Genomic DNA, 15,875 nt, shown 5'->3' on the forward strand with positions numbered 1-15,875 from the left:
GCCCAGTGTTACAAACTGCACATATTTTTGTTAACAGAATCATGTAAATGTCTAAAACAATCTCTAGGTGGCATTCAGAAACCAGATATATAGCTATATTTAAAAAGTTATGATAAAATAAATTAGCCTTTGTAAAGATTTCTAAACAGGCTAATTTTTGTGTGTTGTTGACGGCTTTCATGGCCGGAATCACAATTGCTGTGAGTTTTCTGGGCTGTATGGCCATGTTCTAGAAGCATTCTCTCCTGACGTTTCTCAGGTTGCCTGCCATAGAAGTTGGCAAAATGTCAAAAACAGCCACTAGGTGGCATTCAGAAAACTTTTACAGTTGCCAATTTTTTTTGCAATCCCAACATTAAACTCAGAGGACCCCATTTGGAGTCAGGACCCACAGTGCTTTAACTTTTTTTAAAAAAAAAAAACCATCCCCTTTTCTGGATAGAGTGGCAAAAGGCTGCCCAGGGAGACCCTAAAGAAGCATTAATCCCACCTACATCCTCCATTGTAGGGCCACTTACAGCCTTTTTGAATGCCTGGGCAGGAAAACTGTGACCGCCGCAACTGCAGGCAACTGTATCTTGAGGTGCACTGATGCTTTCCCCTTATCCACAAGTAATATTATTATTTATTTATTTACCATATTTATACCTCACCCTTCTCCCCCCGTAGGGGACTCAAGGCAGCTCACATATATAGGCAGCAATTTGATGCCATATGAACATATATAACATCAACATAAACATTAAAACAATAACTGAAAACATACAAAACCTTAAAACCACTTATTTAAAATCACGCAATCCAATATAGTCTCTGGCCGTTCTAATTTGTCACTGCACTACTCCGTATTCTCTTACTGCACTGATAGATTACTCAATGAATACTTTGCTTGGTCACACATCCATGTCTTTAACCTTTTCCTGAAGGTCAGGAGGGAGGAGGTTGATCCTAGGGAGAAAGTTCTGTAGCTGAGGGGCCACCACTGAGAAGGCCCTGTCTCTCGTCCCCACCAACCACACCTGCGAAGAAGGTGGAACCGAGAGCAGGACCTCCCCAAAAGATCTTAACATCCATTACTTTGCCCTCAAATAAACCTTCAACTTATATAAGGGGTCAATTTATACACAAGTATGCAGCAGGCACACTAAGAAATCAATTGGCGAATTGCAGCTGCTCACTGGAGGGAAGGATATTAGAAGCAAAGATGAAGTACTTTGGCCAAATAATGAGAAGGCAGGAAAGCTCGGATAAGATAATGATGCTGGGGAAAATAGAAGGAAGAGGGGCCAACCAAGGGCAAGATGGATGGGTGGTATCCTTGAAGTAACTAGCTTGACCTTGAAGGAACTGAGGTGTGGGCTGGTCCAGAAGGTCACGAAGAGTCGGAAGCGACTGAATGAATAACAACAAGCCCAAATAGGACCAAAACCATTTAGAAGCACCAAAATATTTTTTCAAGCAGACACCACAACAGTATAGTCATTTGAGAGACATTTTTACTGATGTTACAATACATTAGTAACAACGGGAACCAGTCGTTTTGTATTAAATATTTTTATCATCATGAAAAGTGCAAGAATTGAGACCCACAAGTCACAATTTTATAAAAAGGAACATTTTATTCGGTTATATGAAAGCTGGCTGGATGCATTTGGATACTCATTGACAAAAATGTCCCGTTCGAAGGTATAATGATATGTATATAATGGGCCAGAGCTTGGGAAAGTTAAAAGTTTGGGCAAAACAAACCTCAGATTTCTTCAACCAGAATTGGCTAGAATTCTGGGAGCTGTAAAATTAGCTTGGCAAGCTCTGTAATGGGCAAGGCTTTTGCACTGGCATGTCTCAAAATCTGATCTATCAAGCGATGGACAGAACTGGGAGATTTTCATATGGCAAAACAATTACAAGATGCAACATGATTTGCTACCATGGTAGAAACAATCTCCATCATTCCTGGTTTGTACCATATGGGATAGTTTTAGAAGTACTTTTAAACGGATAAATATCAGCAACACAAATACACTATTTTTTTTAAAAAAAAGAAAGTTCAGCAATTTAGACATACTATATACAGAATACATTGCTCAGGTGTTCATATTGAAAATAGTTTCAAAAGCATACTTAAAATGTGATCAGTGCTACCATGAAAAAAGCCACAGCAATTATAATAAAGTGTTGAAATAACATGGCAGCCTCGTGTTACATGGCATTTACGTTCCATTCAAATTAACGGCATTAAAAGCACGCCTAGGTTAAAGTGTGGCCAGTATTTGAATAGTACAGTGGTATATTTTTGCTCCAAGATTGCTCAAATATCTACAGTTTAATAAGCCCCAAAGTCCTGGCAAAGACTACACAGATTTTCAACATTGGCAACCAGCAGGCATTGTTATACTATATGATACAGGTAATATCTTAGCACATACAGAATTACAACTGTGTCATATTTATATAGTTATCAGCTAGCACCACTATATCCAAGGCAGTGAAGCATATTTACAAGGTTGTATTTTTTCATACTGGCTGTAAAAATATATTCTGAAAATCTTGAATATTAATCTTAAGGCCTCTAAGGCTGCAATTCTACTGTCCAGCATCATGTATTGGGGCAATAGGAAGAAGCAGATCTTCCCCACAAGGCATTGACCTTAGAAGGGGATACTGAATGCTGGACCTATTCACGCCCTCCTAGTCACCATGGAGTTTCCACAGTGGCCCTAAGGTGGCTCTCTAAACTAGGAATGAGGACAAAGGGGGCATGTTTCAGATGTGGGGTACAAGAAGACCTGGACCTTCTGGATTCAAAGGCCTCTCAGCCCCTGATCATGCCCCCAATTCAGAATGAAACACAAGGGTGCCTCAGAGTATATCTCTCTATGGGAGTAGGTTGTTTCTGCAGTGTAAATCACCAATAAGCCCTGGTTGGAGGAAGGAACAAGTGATAAATCACTATCGTTGACCCATCTAAGAAATATTTGTAAAGTTCTAGATGAAACCAAAGTCAAACTGCTCCCTCTATTCACCTCATGCCTTAGGATTGCCTTCTAAAAACCAATAAAAATTCCAGATTTGTAAAGCAGAGATGAGTTTTAATTTTACATAGAAGTTAAAGATGGCTACACATGAGGTTTTTATTCTGCCCCTTTTCCCTGTTTGCTAATTTATGAAGTATGTTGACTCAACACATAAAGAACACTTGTTCTACCTTTCTATGTCTCCAGATTCATCACTCTAATTTGGAAAAATTATAACTTGGCACCATGGGAGTTTTGCTGTATCTAGAAACCCTTTAAACCAGATTAGGAATCCACATCTTTCATGCCAATGACTTAGGAAATCACTTCTCTAGAAATCTCGAGGTGCTCCAATGTGACTCAATGGTCAACTTCTGTCATTTAGTTGTGCTCGAGGACCTTGAGATTCTTAGAATGGATTTCTCTTTAGGAATCTCTAGATCCTCCAGCACAACTCTCAGGTCAATTTTTGCAACAACAACAAAAAAAGACAACAGAATCACATTGGAGGACCACAATTCCCAGAGATACCATATTAATTAAATCTGCAAACAATCAAATCTGAGAATGAGAAACATTTCATGTGAGGATAGGGACGGAGCTACAGACAGATGAAGGCATGCATCTGTCTGTAGCTTTTTCATACATAGGGTTTACATGTGCTTTATATAATGCCTGAATGGCACTATTGACCTTTCTCACAGAGTGTATGTTTGTCTAAGTGTCATTACCTTCCTTCTGGGTTTCTCATCATTACTTTAACCTGTTTTCCTACCCAAAAGAGAAAAAAGTCAGAATAGTTGGCACCATTGCCTTTCGACTTACAGCACTAGGGTCCCATCTGGAATGGCTACAGTCTGTTCACTGGGTCCCCACAGTGCCATTTCAATTTGCCTGATTGTCAAATTGATAATGGGGCCTGCCTCTTCTCAAATTCTTTTCTTTGTTTGATTGAATATGTATGTGCCTTCAAGTTGTCCCTAGCTAGTCAACTTATGGTGATCCCTTGAATTTTACAGGGTCTTAGGCAAGGGATACTCAAAAGGGGTTTTGCCAGTTCCTTCCTCTGAAATATAATCTACAGCACCTGATATTTATTGGTGGTTCCCCATTAATTACATGATCCTAAATCCAACATGACTGCTGGTGGTAACGTTGGACAGTTGGGCTCTTCTCCTACAGTTGTCACTAGTGCTCCAATGCTCCGGAGGGTCTTCCATCCATTGGAACGAATTTTTGAGAGTGCCAGCACTTCTCTTAGCCTGGATTCTATTATGCAAGCAGACATTTGGCGCTAGACGCAGCCTGTGCTTTTCAGTGGTTTTATTTATTTCCCTGAATTCTCTACAGCCTTTTATTTCAAATAGTCTTGGACTAGGACTCTTACTGGTTTAAGATATTTCCACCAGAACCAATCTTCATTAGAACTGGAGACTAGACCTATCTTTCTGATAAGGTCAATGATGGCTATGTTTAGCAAAATTGTTAAACTAAAAATAAATGATGAGATTGCTGTTCAGGTGCCACAAGGCACTTAAATATTAATAACAGCTAGTGGGGAAACTACCACAACAAAAGGTTGATTATGCCAACTATTTTTTAAAAAAATCATATCATTAATTGCAAATAGACACAAACAATGAATAACAACTTTCTTATTCTCAATAGCAAACAAATATAAATCACTTTATGGCTAAGAAATAAAATAGATTAAGGGGATGTAAATTCTATTACAATGTTCTAAAAGTGTTTCAGGAAGTAACTGGTATTAAAAATAAATAAAAAATGAAGCTAGACATTATAATATATGAATGTACACAAAGTTAGGGAAGACCATTTTGTGAGAACAAGCATAGTGATACAAAACTGTGCAAAATTATGAGTTCTCCTCAACTCTTCTCTTGCTCTAGGTAACACTAGCTGGAAAAGAACTGGATTTTTCCCCCCCAAATAATGATTAAACATATTCTTGAATGTTAGTCTTGGCTCTAGCAGTTCTTAAAAATGCTAACAAACCCATTTACACTATTGTTGCCTTTACACTAGTAATGTAAGCCTGCAATCTTATGGACACTTACATAGAAATATGCCCCATCACTGTGAAATTTAATGTTTGTTTAACATGTATAGAATTGCTATAAAGCAGTGGTTCTCAACCTGTGGGTCCCCAGATGTTTTGACTTTCAACCCCCAGAAATTCTAACCACTGGTAAACTGGATGGGATTTCTGGGAGTTGTAGGCCAAAACACCTGGAGACCCACAGGTTGAGAACCACGGCTATAAAGGTTTTAACATAGGAATCATTATCACTCTTTTCTCTATTTATCTGTGGACAAAATAGTCCATCCTGTGTGCAACCAGTACAAGAGGAAGCAATTCCAAGGCTTAAGGCACTTCCTATGTTACAACATACCTTCAATCTTTGGAATAACTCTCCATACACCACAATAAGGAGTGTATCTAGGGGCCATTCTCAAAGACGACTTCACAGATTTCTTTATAACAGAAAAACTATCCAAACTAGGTGATACAAAACCTTTTTTTAAAATCCTACACACACACAAAACTACCATCAAATATTTTTGAGAGAGAACCAAAAAATATCATAGAAATGAAATTGTAAGCTATACAATATAACTAATTAATTATATGAATAAATAGATAAATGCTACACTTCAAAAAAAGAATGCCACTGTAGATCGTGAATAAATCTGGTTAAAAAATTCAATTACATTTGCCTGTTTCAAACACTTATGATGCAAGCTGCTTTGGACAAATGAAATAATTTAAAATCATCCTGAGCACAATGAGATGGAAGAGGCATGGGCTTAATGCATATTCCAACCCACTGTCAATTTTATTTTGCGCAGTTAGAGACATAGCAGTTATCCAAATGCGAAACACAAAGTAAAATGATCTGTAACACACCAAAAAAGTACAAAACATTCAAGAGAAAGAATAAAGTCCAAAACACACCTTTCCTCTAATTTATGGTGCTGGAAGAGAAGCAGACAGCCTTCGAATTATAGAAATGGAAGTATTGTAAAGAGGTTTGTATTATCTCTCCCTGTGCTCAAACAAAGTTTAATAGGGTCATCTGTTGAAGACAAACAGAATTTTTCTATTGCACACATCTGTCTTATATATCTAAGGTTTGTGTATTTTCTTCATGGCAGATTGTGGGAGCTGTAATCTCTCTAGTTCAGTGGTTCCCAAACTTTTTTTGACCAGGGACCACTTGATCAGGGACCACTTTGGTCAAGGACCATTCTCCAACATTAGTACCAAAAGGGTTACAAATCAGTTTTAGGTCAACTTTAGATTTAGTTTGATTGTTTGGAGAAAATTGCATTGTACAGACCACATCAGCTCTAGTTTCTGATACAGAACATATGCTATCCAGTAATCGTCCACAGAAAACCATATTTAATAATCTAGAGCCAATGTGGTAGTAGCAATCTTTCATGGGTAGTCAGCCCCTCCCCTCCCAACATCCCTGTTGCCTCAGCACTATAAGAGTGTTTTGCAAGACCAGTCACTCGTTGCCATGTGGTTTCGAGGCAATGGTATAATGGTGAGGCTGGGGACCATATTTTCATTCTTACAAATCACTGGTGGTCCACAGACCACAGGTTGGGAACCACTGCTCTAGTTGAAACCAAAATAACTAATCTCCAAGGACAATCCACATTCATAAGACATTGTCTCCAGGGACAATCCACATACATAAACTTGCTACTTTTAGATCCTTTCAAAACACAACATTCTTGACCCCAGATTCTCCCTTCCTTTCCTATTGATGTGCATTCTTCATCCTTTCACACACCAAGGAAAATCACCTTTGTAAACTTAGAAATCCTGTACTAGACCACAAAAGTAAAAGCAGAAATTTATTAAAATTATTTTTAATTTTACATTAAGATGACCAAGTGACTGAATGTTTACAAGCATTAGTAGTGGCCAGCAATGTCATTTTTGACACAGAAGCTCAACTTCTCAATGAATGCTTTAAAGGACCTCAACTACCATAACACATTCAGCTTTGTCTATCAAAAAGAGGGGTCTTCACTCTTCTCAAAACTCTGAAAATAATAGATGGATGGAAGAAAATAAAGAAAACATCACCAATATATACTGAACAACACAGAGATTTGTATCTAATAAAAAGATCCAAAAAGGCACATGATAAACACCTAGATATTGCATCTAAAAAGCTAAGGGGACAGGCTGTTAATCAGCAATAGAAATGGAGTTGGTCATTTAACTTCCTTCAGCTTGAGGAGAAATGTTCCAGAAGTTGATTCAAAATCCATTGAAATTGATACTAGAAGAAAGAAGCTACAGCTTTTCTCCAGACCAAAATCCTGGCTTATATAAGTATTCACCCAACAAAATCCTGACTTAATTATAAATTCACAAAATTAGACTTTTTAATATATATATATGTATGTATGTGTTTGTGTGTGTGTATATATATATGTATAGATAGATAGATAGATTTTTATACCCTTTCAGATATTTTCTTACATGGGAATTTCTGTGTCTTCTCTCTTTCTTATTCATTACAAATCAAAATACTTACCAAAATGTTATGCCTCTTATAGGGATATTCATGACTGCAGAGCCAGTATTGTATAAATATAACTGGCCAAGTCTTATAAATATAATATTTTCAAAGTCTTACATATTTTACAATTGGAGATTCCCCTATAAGTACCATAACTTTAGCTTCTCGTAGAACTGACATTCTCATATAAATGGGTTTTTTTCCATATAAGTCCAGCTACATGAAGGAAGTTCATGCATGGCAACACATCTATTAAAGGAATTGTGTGAAAGAGGTAGAAGAATCAGAAATACAGATTTACATTTCCGCTCTGTTATTGTCAAACTACAGGATGATACTATATGCCTAACATTGTTTTTGACTATGAGATTTTATTTCTCAGTTCCCAAAAGAAAGAAACAAGCCCTTGAATCCATGTTCAGTGGTTCCCAACCTTTGATCCTCCAGATGTTTTGGACTTCAGCTTCCACAATTCCTAACAGCTGGTAAAATGACTGGGATTTCTGAGAGTTGAAGTCCAAAACACCTGGAGGACTAAAGCTTGGGAACCACTGACTGGTGGTGTCTTTTTAGCCTGGGTACTAATTGGTAATATTTTGCCCAGATTTCTTCTCATAGATGGTCAACTGTGCAGCCAGAAAGTAGGACTAGACAGCACCTTGGTATAATCCAACATGGCTCTTCTTATGTTCTTAATGTCATAATAGGAATATAGCACATCACTCTCAATACTCTGCTTCAAGCATATCTACACTAAAAATTCTGCTACTACAAAGAACTCAACATTAAAAAGAATGCCCATTGGGTATTATAGGAAGAAAATCTTGCACCACAGAATTACAACAAAGTTAAAATAACTATTTTATGCTGCATTCATTTTGAAATGAAATTAGGAAGAAGACCTTGCAAGCTTGATTGGAACAGTGATAATTTTAGAAATTTACAGAGCAATCCTATGCATGTCTACTCAAAAGTAAGCCCTACTGAGTTCAAGGGATATTACTCTCAAGCAAGTGAGTACTGGATTGCACCCTCAAAGGCTCTGAAAATATTCCTCCCTCTTCCCTTTCACATATCTATCTCCTGCAGTTTTGTGTCACAGGGGGAATAATGAGGCTCATGTAATGAATGGGAACATTATGTTACACTGGCAACATTATGTCGCCGTCACAAAGTTCCCTTTGTTTATAAAAACAACCCAAAAATCCCCACCCAACTGCAATAAGCTCAGGTGAAGGGGTTCACCCATAAGGATTGTTATCAACGTATGTACATTCATCATTTTGTAATAAATACTTGTATAGTACACTGATGGCGCATCTCCTGTGCTGTTCTACTTGTACTTTCTAATTATCCCTCAAAATTCAATCAAACCATTCAAAGGACACCTCCTGTTTTTCCAAACATTGTGCTATTTATGCAATACTGTGCCAGTGAACAGGACAAAGGGTGCTATCCTTTAAACATGGAAGTTCTAGATAGCCAGATTTCAGAAAACATGATGTACATAGAAGCAAATATGCCACTTTGGCCACTGTCACATTAGTTGTAGTTGTTCCATTCATGAAGGCAAAGGCAAACTCTATTTGAGTCCAAGTGTATTCAGTGGGAGGGATGACTACATTTCTTCACTGGGATTCCTGTTCTACGCAGATCCAGGAAAGCATTCTAGACCCTTTGTATTAGTTCATTTCCTTGGAACCAAAACAAGGCCATTCATCAACTTCTGCATAGAAGTCATGTGACAGCAGAAACCAATATGGAGAAAATGGGAGTGAAAACTTAGCATTGCAGTCAAACTTTGAATCTTCTCCACTTTGCAACTGCTACTAAACCTGATGCTGTTTAATCATATAATGGTATCTTATGCTAAATAAGATCACTGGACCATCTTTAAAATTTATTGTCTACACCACACTGGAATTGGTTCACCAGGCTTTCAGAAAGATGGCTTTCCCAGTCCGTGCTGGAGACGCCAAGGGCTGAATATGGACACTTTCCATGCAAAGCTTATGCTTTGCCAATCACCTACAGTCCTTTTCTTATGCCTTGTGTAGTTAGACCCTTAGATTCTCTGACATGCAATGTTCAGTCATAAGTGCCCTTCAAGAAAAATGAAAAACAAAACCCACCACACTACACAACAGAAGTGTTGATATTTTACAGTTTTAAAAAATATTTATATGGATTTTTATGAGAATATAATCACAAAAAGTTTTTGAAGTCTCTTTGGGTGAATTGATGCTTATGCCAAAGATGTTTGCCTCTTCAGATCCCACTCATGGAAAACAAATCTCTTATTCCTGCATGCTAATTCTACAGTATAATTACTAATCCCTTACATATGGAAAGTGGCAAACAGAGGGGTTCATGCATACAGCATAAATGTTTACATACCAAATTCTGATTTATCTTTCATGTTGAGACTGTTAGACCAGAGGGGAAACACTTTTGGGACTCCAATTAGTTTTAACTGAATGTCTACATATCGTCTGTCGTCATGCGGAATAAACTTATCATAGTCAGGCCCATACATCCCAGGTTACTTTTTGTTGAAATGGTTGGTTTGTTCTTCATGTGTAATTGATAACATTTCAAACAGCTGCAGAAAATGGACTTTTCTTTCATCAGGAGGTGGCTTGCTGAGCAGCATTGCTGTGCTGTCCAAATGTCCACTTAGCAGATGAATGTTCAGTGACTCAGTGATGCTGAGTTTGTATAAAATTTGAAGTAAACAGTTCTTGGCGTCAGCTCAGGTAGACAGTGAAACTAAATGGAAGTCTCCCATAGCTATAGAAAGAGAAGAAAGAGGAGACAGGCATGACATGTTCCATTATTCTCTGGATAACCTATATAATGCAATATTTTCGGCTTTTAAAACCAACAAAAAGCAGGACAGTAGTCCAAAATAAAGTTCCATTCCATCTGAACCATAGGTTCTTGAAAATGGATCTAGATTCATGGTTGAGCTGGAGCTTGAAGCAGATCTGGAAGTCTTCTCTCCATGCCAATCCAATCAACCCTCAATTTGCACAGAATAGATATAAGGAAAGTGGGGAAGAAATCTTCCAAAGTTGGACGGAAGTGTTTTCTGCAAGCATAGAACCAGTGTAACAAAAGGAATGGAGTCCCAAGTTCAAGGAAACTGGCTCACATCTCCAACTCTCTATGTTAGCACTATCCCAATGACTTATTATTATTGTTATTGTTATTATTATTATTTATATCTCAGCACCATCTCCCCCGAAGGGACTCGGGTGGCTTACAAAGCACTCCAGGGTGCACATATTACATACAACCAGTAAAAATGGTGCAAAAGTATTAAACAAGTCACATAAAATTATAACAACCCCCCGCCCCAGCAACGTATGTTAGAATAAGATCAAAACAATACAATTTTAAACCAATAGTAGATAAAACTAACTGCCATCAATTTACACGTGCCAAGTGTGAGCTTCATCTGGGCCCATTCAGCCTACTCATGATCAAAGGCCTGTCTGAACTTCCATGCTTTCAGGTTGGAACGGAAGGATTGAAAGATGGGGGCTAATTGAATCTCTTTTGGGAGGGTATTCCAGAGCTGGGGGGGTCACCACAAAGAAGGCCCTGTCTCTCGTCCCTACCAACCGTGCTTGAGAAGGCGATGGGACTGAGAAGGGGGCCTCCCCTGTCAATCTCAGAGCCCATGCCAGTTTGTAGAAAGAGAAGTGGTCTTGAAGACAGGTTGGACCTGAAGTGTATAGGTAATAGCCTACACCTTGAATTGAGCCTTGTTGGAAGCCAGTGGAGCTGCTTCAGCGGGGGGAGGGGGGTATGTTCCCTGTAGCTAGCTCCAGTTAGTAGTCTCGCAGCCAACCTTTGCACTAGCTGCAGTTTCCAAACTGTCTTTGAAGGTAGCCCCACGTAGAGTGCATTACAGTACTCCATTCTGGATGTAACTAAGTTTTCTTGCCCCACTAGAAAATGAGTGGGGGGGGGGGGGATCAGCATGAGTGCATGTGTGACTTCAGGGAAGTGATTCTTACCTGAATCCCGCAGACCCAGTGAAGTTCAAGGAGGAAGAAAGGACGATTGCTTACCCTGGCACTTACTCTGTTGGCTCTTTTCTCTTCATCAGGAAGTGGAGGCATTGGATACGGGTATTTTCTGCTGGAGGCAATGGAACCAGTAGATGACGATGGGGACTTTGCAGGAGAAAGAGTCCTAAAGAGTTGGAATAAGAAAAAAATAAGCAGAAGATCTTGGGTTATCAGACTTTTTGCAGAAAATGAAAATATTCTGACATTTTTTGAGCATGTTTTTCAATGGCTCAGTTAGGGCTGTTGGCTTCCCAGCCACATTTTGGGGGAATGCACACTTTACAAGCCCCCTCATCAGGAATTCTATTTCATTCTAGATTTTCCTGGGGACAGCAATTTAGTAGCGTGAAACGGCTTTCACTTCTTGTAAATTTTTGTACTAAAACTATAGAAGTCATAATTATTTATAAGAAAGGAAATAGTGGTTTATGATGAGCCCAAATTTGTGTAGCACAGTGACTAATAGACTGAGCAAGTATCAACTCAGCCCAGGTAGCTTTAGGTAAAGAATTCTCTCAATTAACCTCAATCTGCTATCTGAAATGTGAGGCTAATGAGTCTGGTCTATCATATAGAGTTGTAGTATAAGATTACTGAGGTAATGAGTGAAAAGGGCACCAAGATTTTTACATTGTTATCTTCACCACTACTATTTAACTAATTATTCCAGTATATACAAGAAAGCATCATTTCGTTCATGCATTTATTTTTTACTGGTTGACAAAGTGATGCAGGCCAAAAGGACTTCATAAGTCTGCTGAAGCAGGAAGGAGCCTTTCCATGGCCACCCCAAATCATCATAGGCTCATACCTTACCTGCAATCTTATGTGTCTACTTGGAACTAAACCCCGCTAGATGTAGCGAAGCTTACTCCCACTGTGTAAAAGATTGCAGCCCAAGTTGCTTATAAATAACTCATGAGATACGTTTAGCACAGTATATAAAGAACATGTTTATATAAAGGCATGCAGTTCAGGGGGGAAAAGGTTAATTATGAGGCAAAGACAAAGGGCTCAGTTGTTAGACATGCAAGCATCATCCAGTGCACATTGGTTCCAGCCAAAGTTTGAATGGACTGAGGAGTGGAGGGAGAAGGGTAGACAAAAATGGACTGATTAGTCAGAGCAATCAGCATTTCTGTACAAGGTGAAGAAAGTAAGCAGTAGCAAATCAATGTCCGCATCACATGGAAGAAGCGTTGCCAGGTGTCTCCTATTATAAAGGATGTCCCTTATCTGAGGGCCAGGATGCCCAACCCTCCTAGGACTGGCAAGTGTCCCTTAAAGGATGTCCTGTGTTTTTCAGTGTGGTTTTGTCATAAAGATAGAAATGTGTGCATTGGTTAATATAAAAAGATGGACAATATATTAATTCTACAGAAAAATACATGGCTAAGCTAACTGAAATCAAGACTTCTATCAAGTATGCAAAGGAAGCTTGTAGCACCTTACAAACTAGCTAAGAGAAAAAAAGTTTTGTTTGGTGTTTAGGTATAACACACACTTATCAACAGGTACTTTCTGATTGTCAGCCTTGCATGTCATGCATCTCAACAGTCCCTTGTTGCTATGTTGAAAACCTGGCAACATCACATGGGAATAGGTCGGTAAATCTTCTGCACTTCATTTGCTAGAATTTTACATACAAGGACAGGAATGACTGAACTTGTTCAGAATCAGATTTTTAACTTGCAGATCTTGGACTTCAATTGCCATCATTGTCAGTCAGCATGGAGTTGCAATGATGAGAACTTGCAGTCTCATATATCTGCAGGGTCCCAGTTTGACAAAGGGCTTTTCTAGAGTAGTCCAAACCAATTGAGACCTACCTAGGAAATCCTAGATTGTGTACACAAGAAGACATAAAACACAGTTGTCCCATGAACATATATACTAATCTTGGTAACATGCTCTGCTCGAAACCACAATTCCCTTGATTCACCACCACCACAGAATCTAAACTTGCTGCTGTATGTTTGTACACATTGTTCCCATTGTTGTCTGTATTTTTGACTTGTTTTAAAATAAAATAAAATTCCATAAGGAAACATTAAAAAAACTTTACTTTGATTCAGATACTTGCATGAAATATTAAGATCACCCAACGGACTTGAGTCCTCTGCCCCTGGCATCTCTCTTCACACACAATACCTGCACTTCCCCCTGTTGACAACAACGATGGACCCACTCTGCATGGCTCTCCTAGTCCTTAGCCTGGAATCCTTGCTTATTCTCCTTTTGATGCAACTCAGATATGATTTATGAATTTTACACTGAATGGCATAGCTGCCCCCATATGGTCCAAAGTAACATCTTCCACAGTTAAGGTGAATGTTTTTACCCGACTATTGTATCAACAGATGATGTAACCATACACTTTGTCCAAGCTATCTGAACTGAAAATGTCAAATAAGAATAGATATCTGATATTTATGACTATATCTCCTGCACACCTCTAGCATTCACTATGCTAGGTTGAACCAATGGGAGATAACATAGGCTTTGCTCACCATGAGCTCTTGAGTAAAATATTAACAGACACTTCTATTAGTTTTTACTCTCCAAGCTCAATAATTTGTTTACCTGCTCAAACACAATTTATCTGTTTCTGGACTTCTTCACACACACTCCTCCCACTTCCTGTATGCCTTTGCTGTTATTACTTCCACATGTATAAGGGACCTCCATGAGCTGCAGTTATCAACAGGTCTTGCAAATGCAGGGTCATAACTTCCTTTATTGAAGCAATCCATCTGTAATGGATGTACTCTTAGGGGGGATCTACCCTGTCCTATATCCCAGGATCTGAACCCAGATTATCTGCTTTGAACTTGATTATATGAGCCTACATTTCCAGATAACCTGGGATAGGAAGATAATCTGGGATCAAATCCTGGGACATAGGGCAGTGTCAATCCAGTCTTCCACTTTTCATACTAGCTTCCCATTTGCAGAACATATGCAGCAGTGCAATATAAAAATTCAAGTCTACTTTTGAAACAAGTCTATCTCTTCAAGGGACACTTAGTGTATAGGCCCGAAAGGAAATTATCATGTTATATAATGGATGGGATAGGGATAACCAACATTTTGTCTCCAATTGTTGTTTCTGTAGAACACAGGATCTACTCCAGGATTGAGAGAGCTATGTCCCTCCAGATATACTGAACTACAATATCTATGATTTCTTATTCTATGTCATGGTGGGTAGAATTGATAGGAGTCATAAACCAAACTATCTGGAAAGTCAAACAATTTCTATCCCTCATCTACTGAAAATCTAGCTAGATAATAATATGTCGATATGGTCAAATTCTACATTACATATTTTCATAGTTGATGTGATGTTTTTGAATTTTAAGGGAGAAAGAGCCATGTTAGTCAAAACATGGCAATCAAAACAGAGAGTCTTGTGGTACTTTAAGGCATGACATGTTTAATTTGCCACAAATTTTTGTGCACCCCACTCTATCTTATCAAATGCAAGTGATCACACACAAGGGATGTGATAACATGAGCTTATGCCAACTAACAAATGGCAAACTGTGTACGTGTGATGCTAAAAAATGTCCGGGATTTTTAAATTATTCTTCTGTGTGGAGGAGTAATAAGAAATATAAGTAGCTGCCATCTAAATTTATCTTTTCATTCAGAATAATATGCAGACAAATTCTGCTTAGCACTAACTCAACTTTACTAGTCTCATAGTGGACTGTGAGTAAAAATGATTTGACTAAAGTGGTCACAAATTGTCTCATACAAGTATTCTCCTGAGCTTCCCCCAATCATGTTCAGGCAATTGTGGTCAGATACTACAAAATATGTCATTCAAGCTGTTCCAATGCCTCCTTGAAATTGTCAAAATCTACTCTGAAATACAAAATTGGACAGTTTTTGCAAAGACCTCACCTCTACTAAGATGAGAACACCTTTCAGATGCCCCAAAATGATGCTTTGAATCATAGAATCATAGAATCAAAGAGTTGGAAGAGACCTCATGGGCCATCCAGTCCAACCCCCTGCCAAGAAGCAGGAATATTGCATTCAAATCACCCCTGACAGATGGCCATCCAGCCTCTACTTAAAAGCTTCCAAAGAAGGAGCCTCCACCACACTCTGGGGCAGAGAGTTCCACTGCTAAACGGCTCTCACAGTCAGGAAGTTCTTCCTCATGTTCAGATGGAATCTCCTCTCTTGTAGTTTGAAGCCAT

General features: G+C 38.6%; 1 protein-coding gene across 8 annotated transcripts in view; it reads right to left on the reverse strand.

Moving 5' to 3' along the window:
- Positions 1 to 1,599: 1,599 nt before the first annotated feature.
- The window catches only part of ADAM22 (ADAM metallopeptidase domain 22), a 177,757-nt gene continuing 163,481 nt past the window's right edge, over positions 1,600 to 15,875 (reverse strand). For 7 of the 8 annotated variants that reach the window (XM_060782308.2, XM_060782307.2, XM_060782313.2 and 4 more), the window contains 2 exons: positions 11,665 to 11,788; positions 1,600 to 10,375 (listed from right to left, as the gene is read on the reverse strand). In XM_060782308.2, coding sequence (XP_060638291.2) covers positions 10,355 to 10,375; positions 11,665 to 11,788 — 145 coding nt within the window. In that variant the 3' untranslated portion in view covers positions 1,600 to 10,354. The remainder of the gene's footprint in view (positions 10,376 to 11,664; positions 11,789 to 15,875) is intronic. The other variant, XM_060782309.2, reaches the window with a different exon arrangement.

Source organism: Anolis sagrei, chromosome 6 (assembly GCF_037176765.1).
Source record: "Anolis sagrei isolate rAnoSag1 chromosome 6, rAnoSag1.mat, whole genome shotgun sequence".
NCBI classification, from domain to species: Eukaryota; Metazoa; Chordata; class Lepidosauria; order Squamata; family Dactyloidae; genus Anolis; species Anolis sagrei.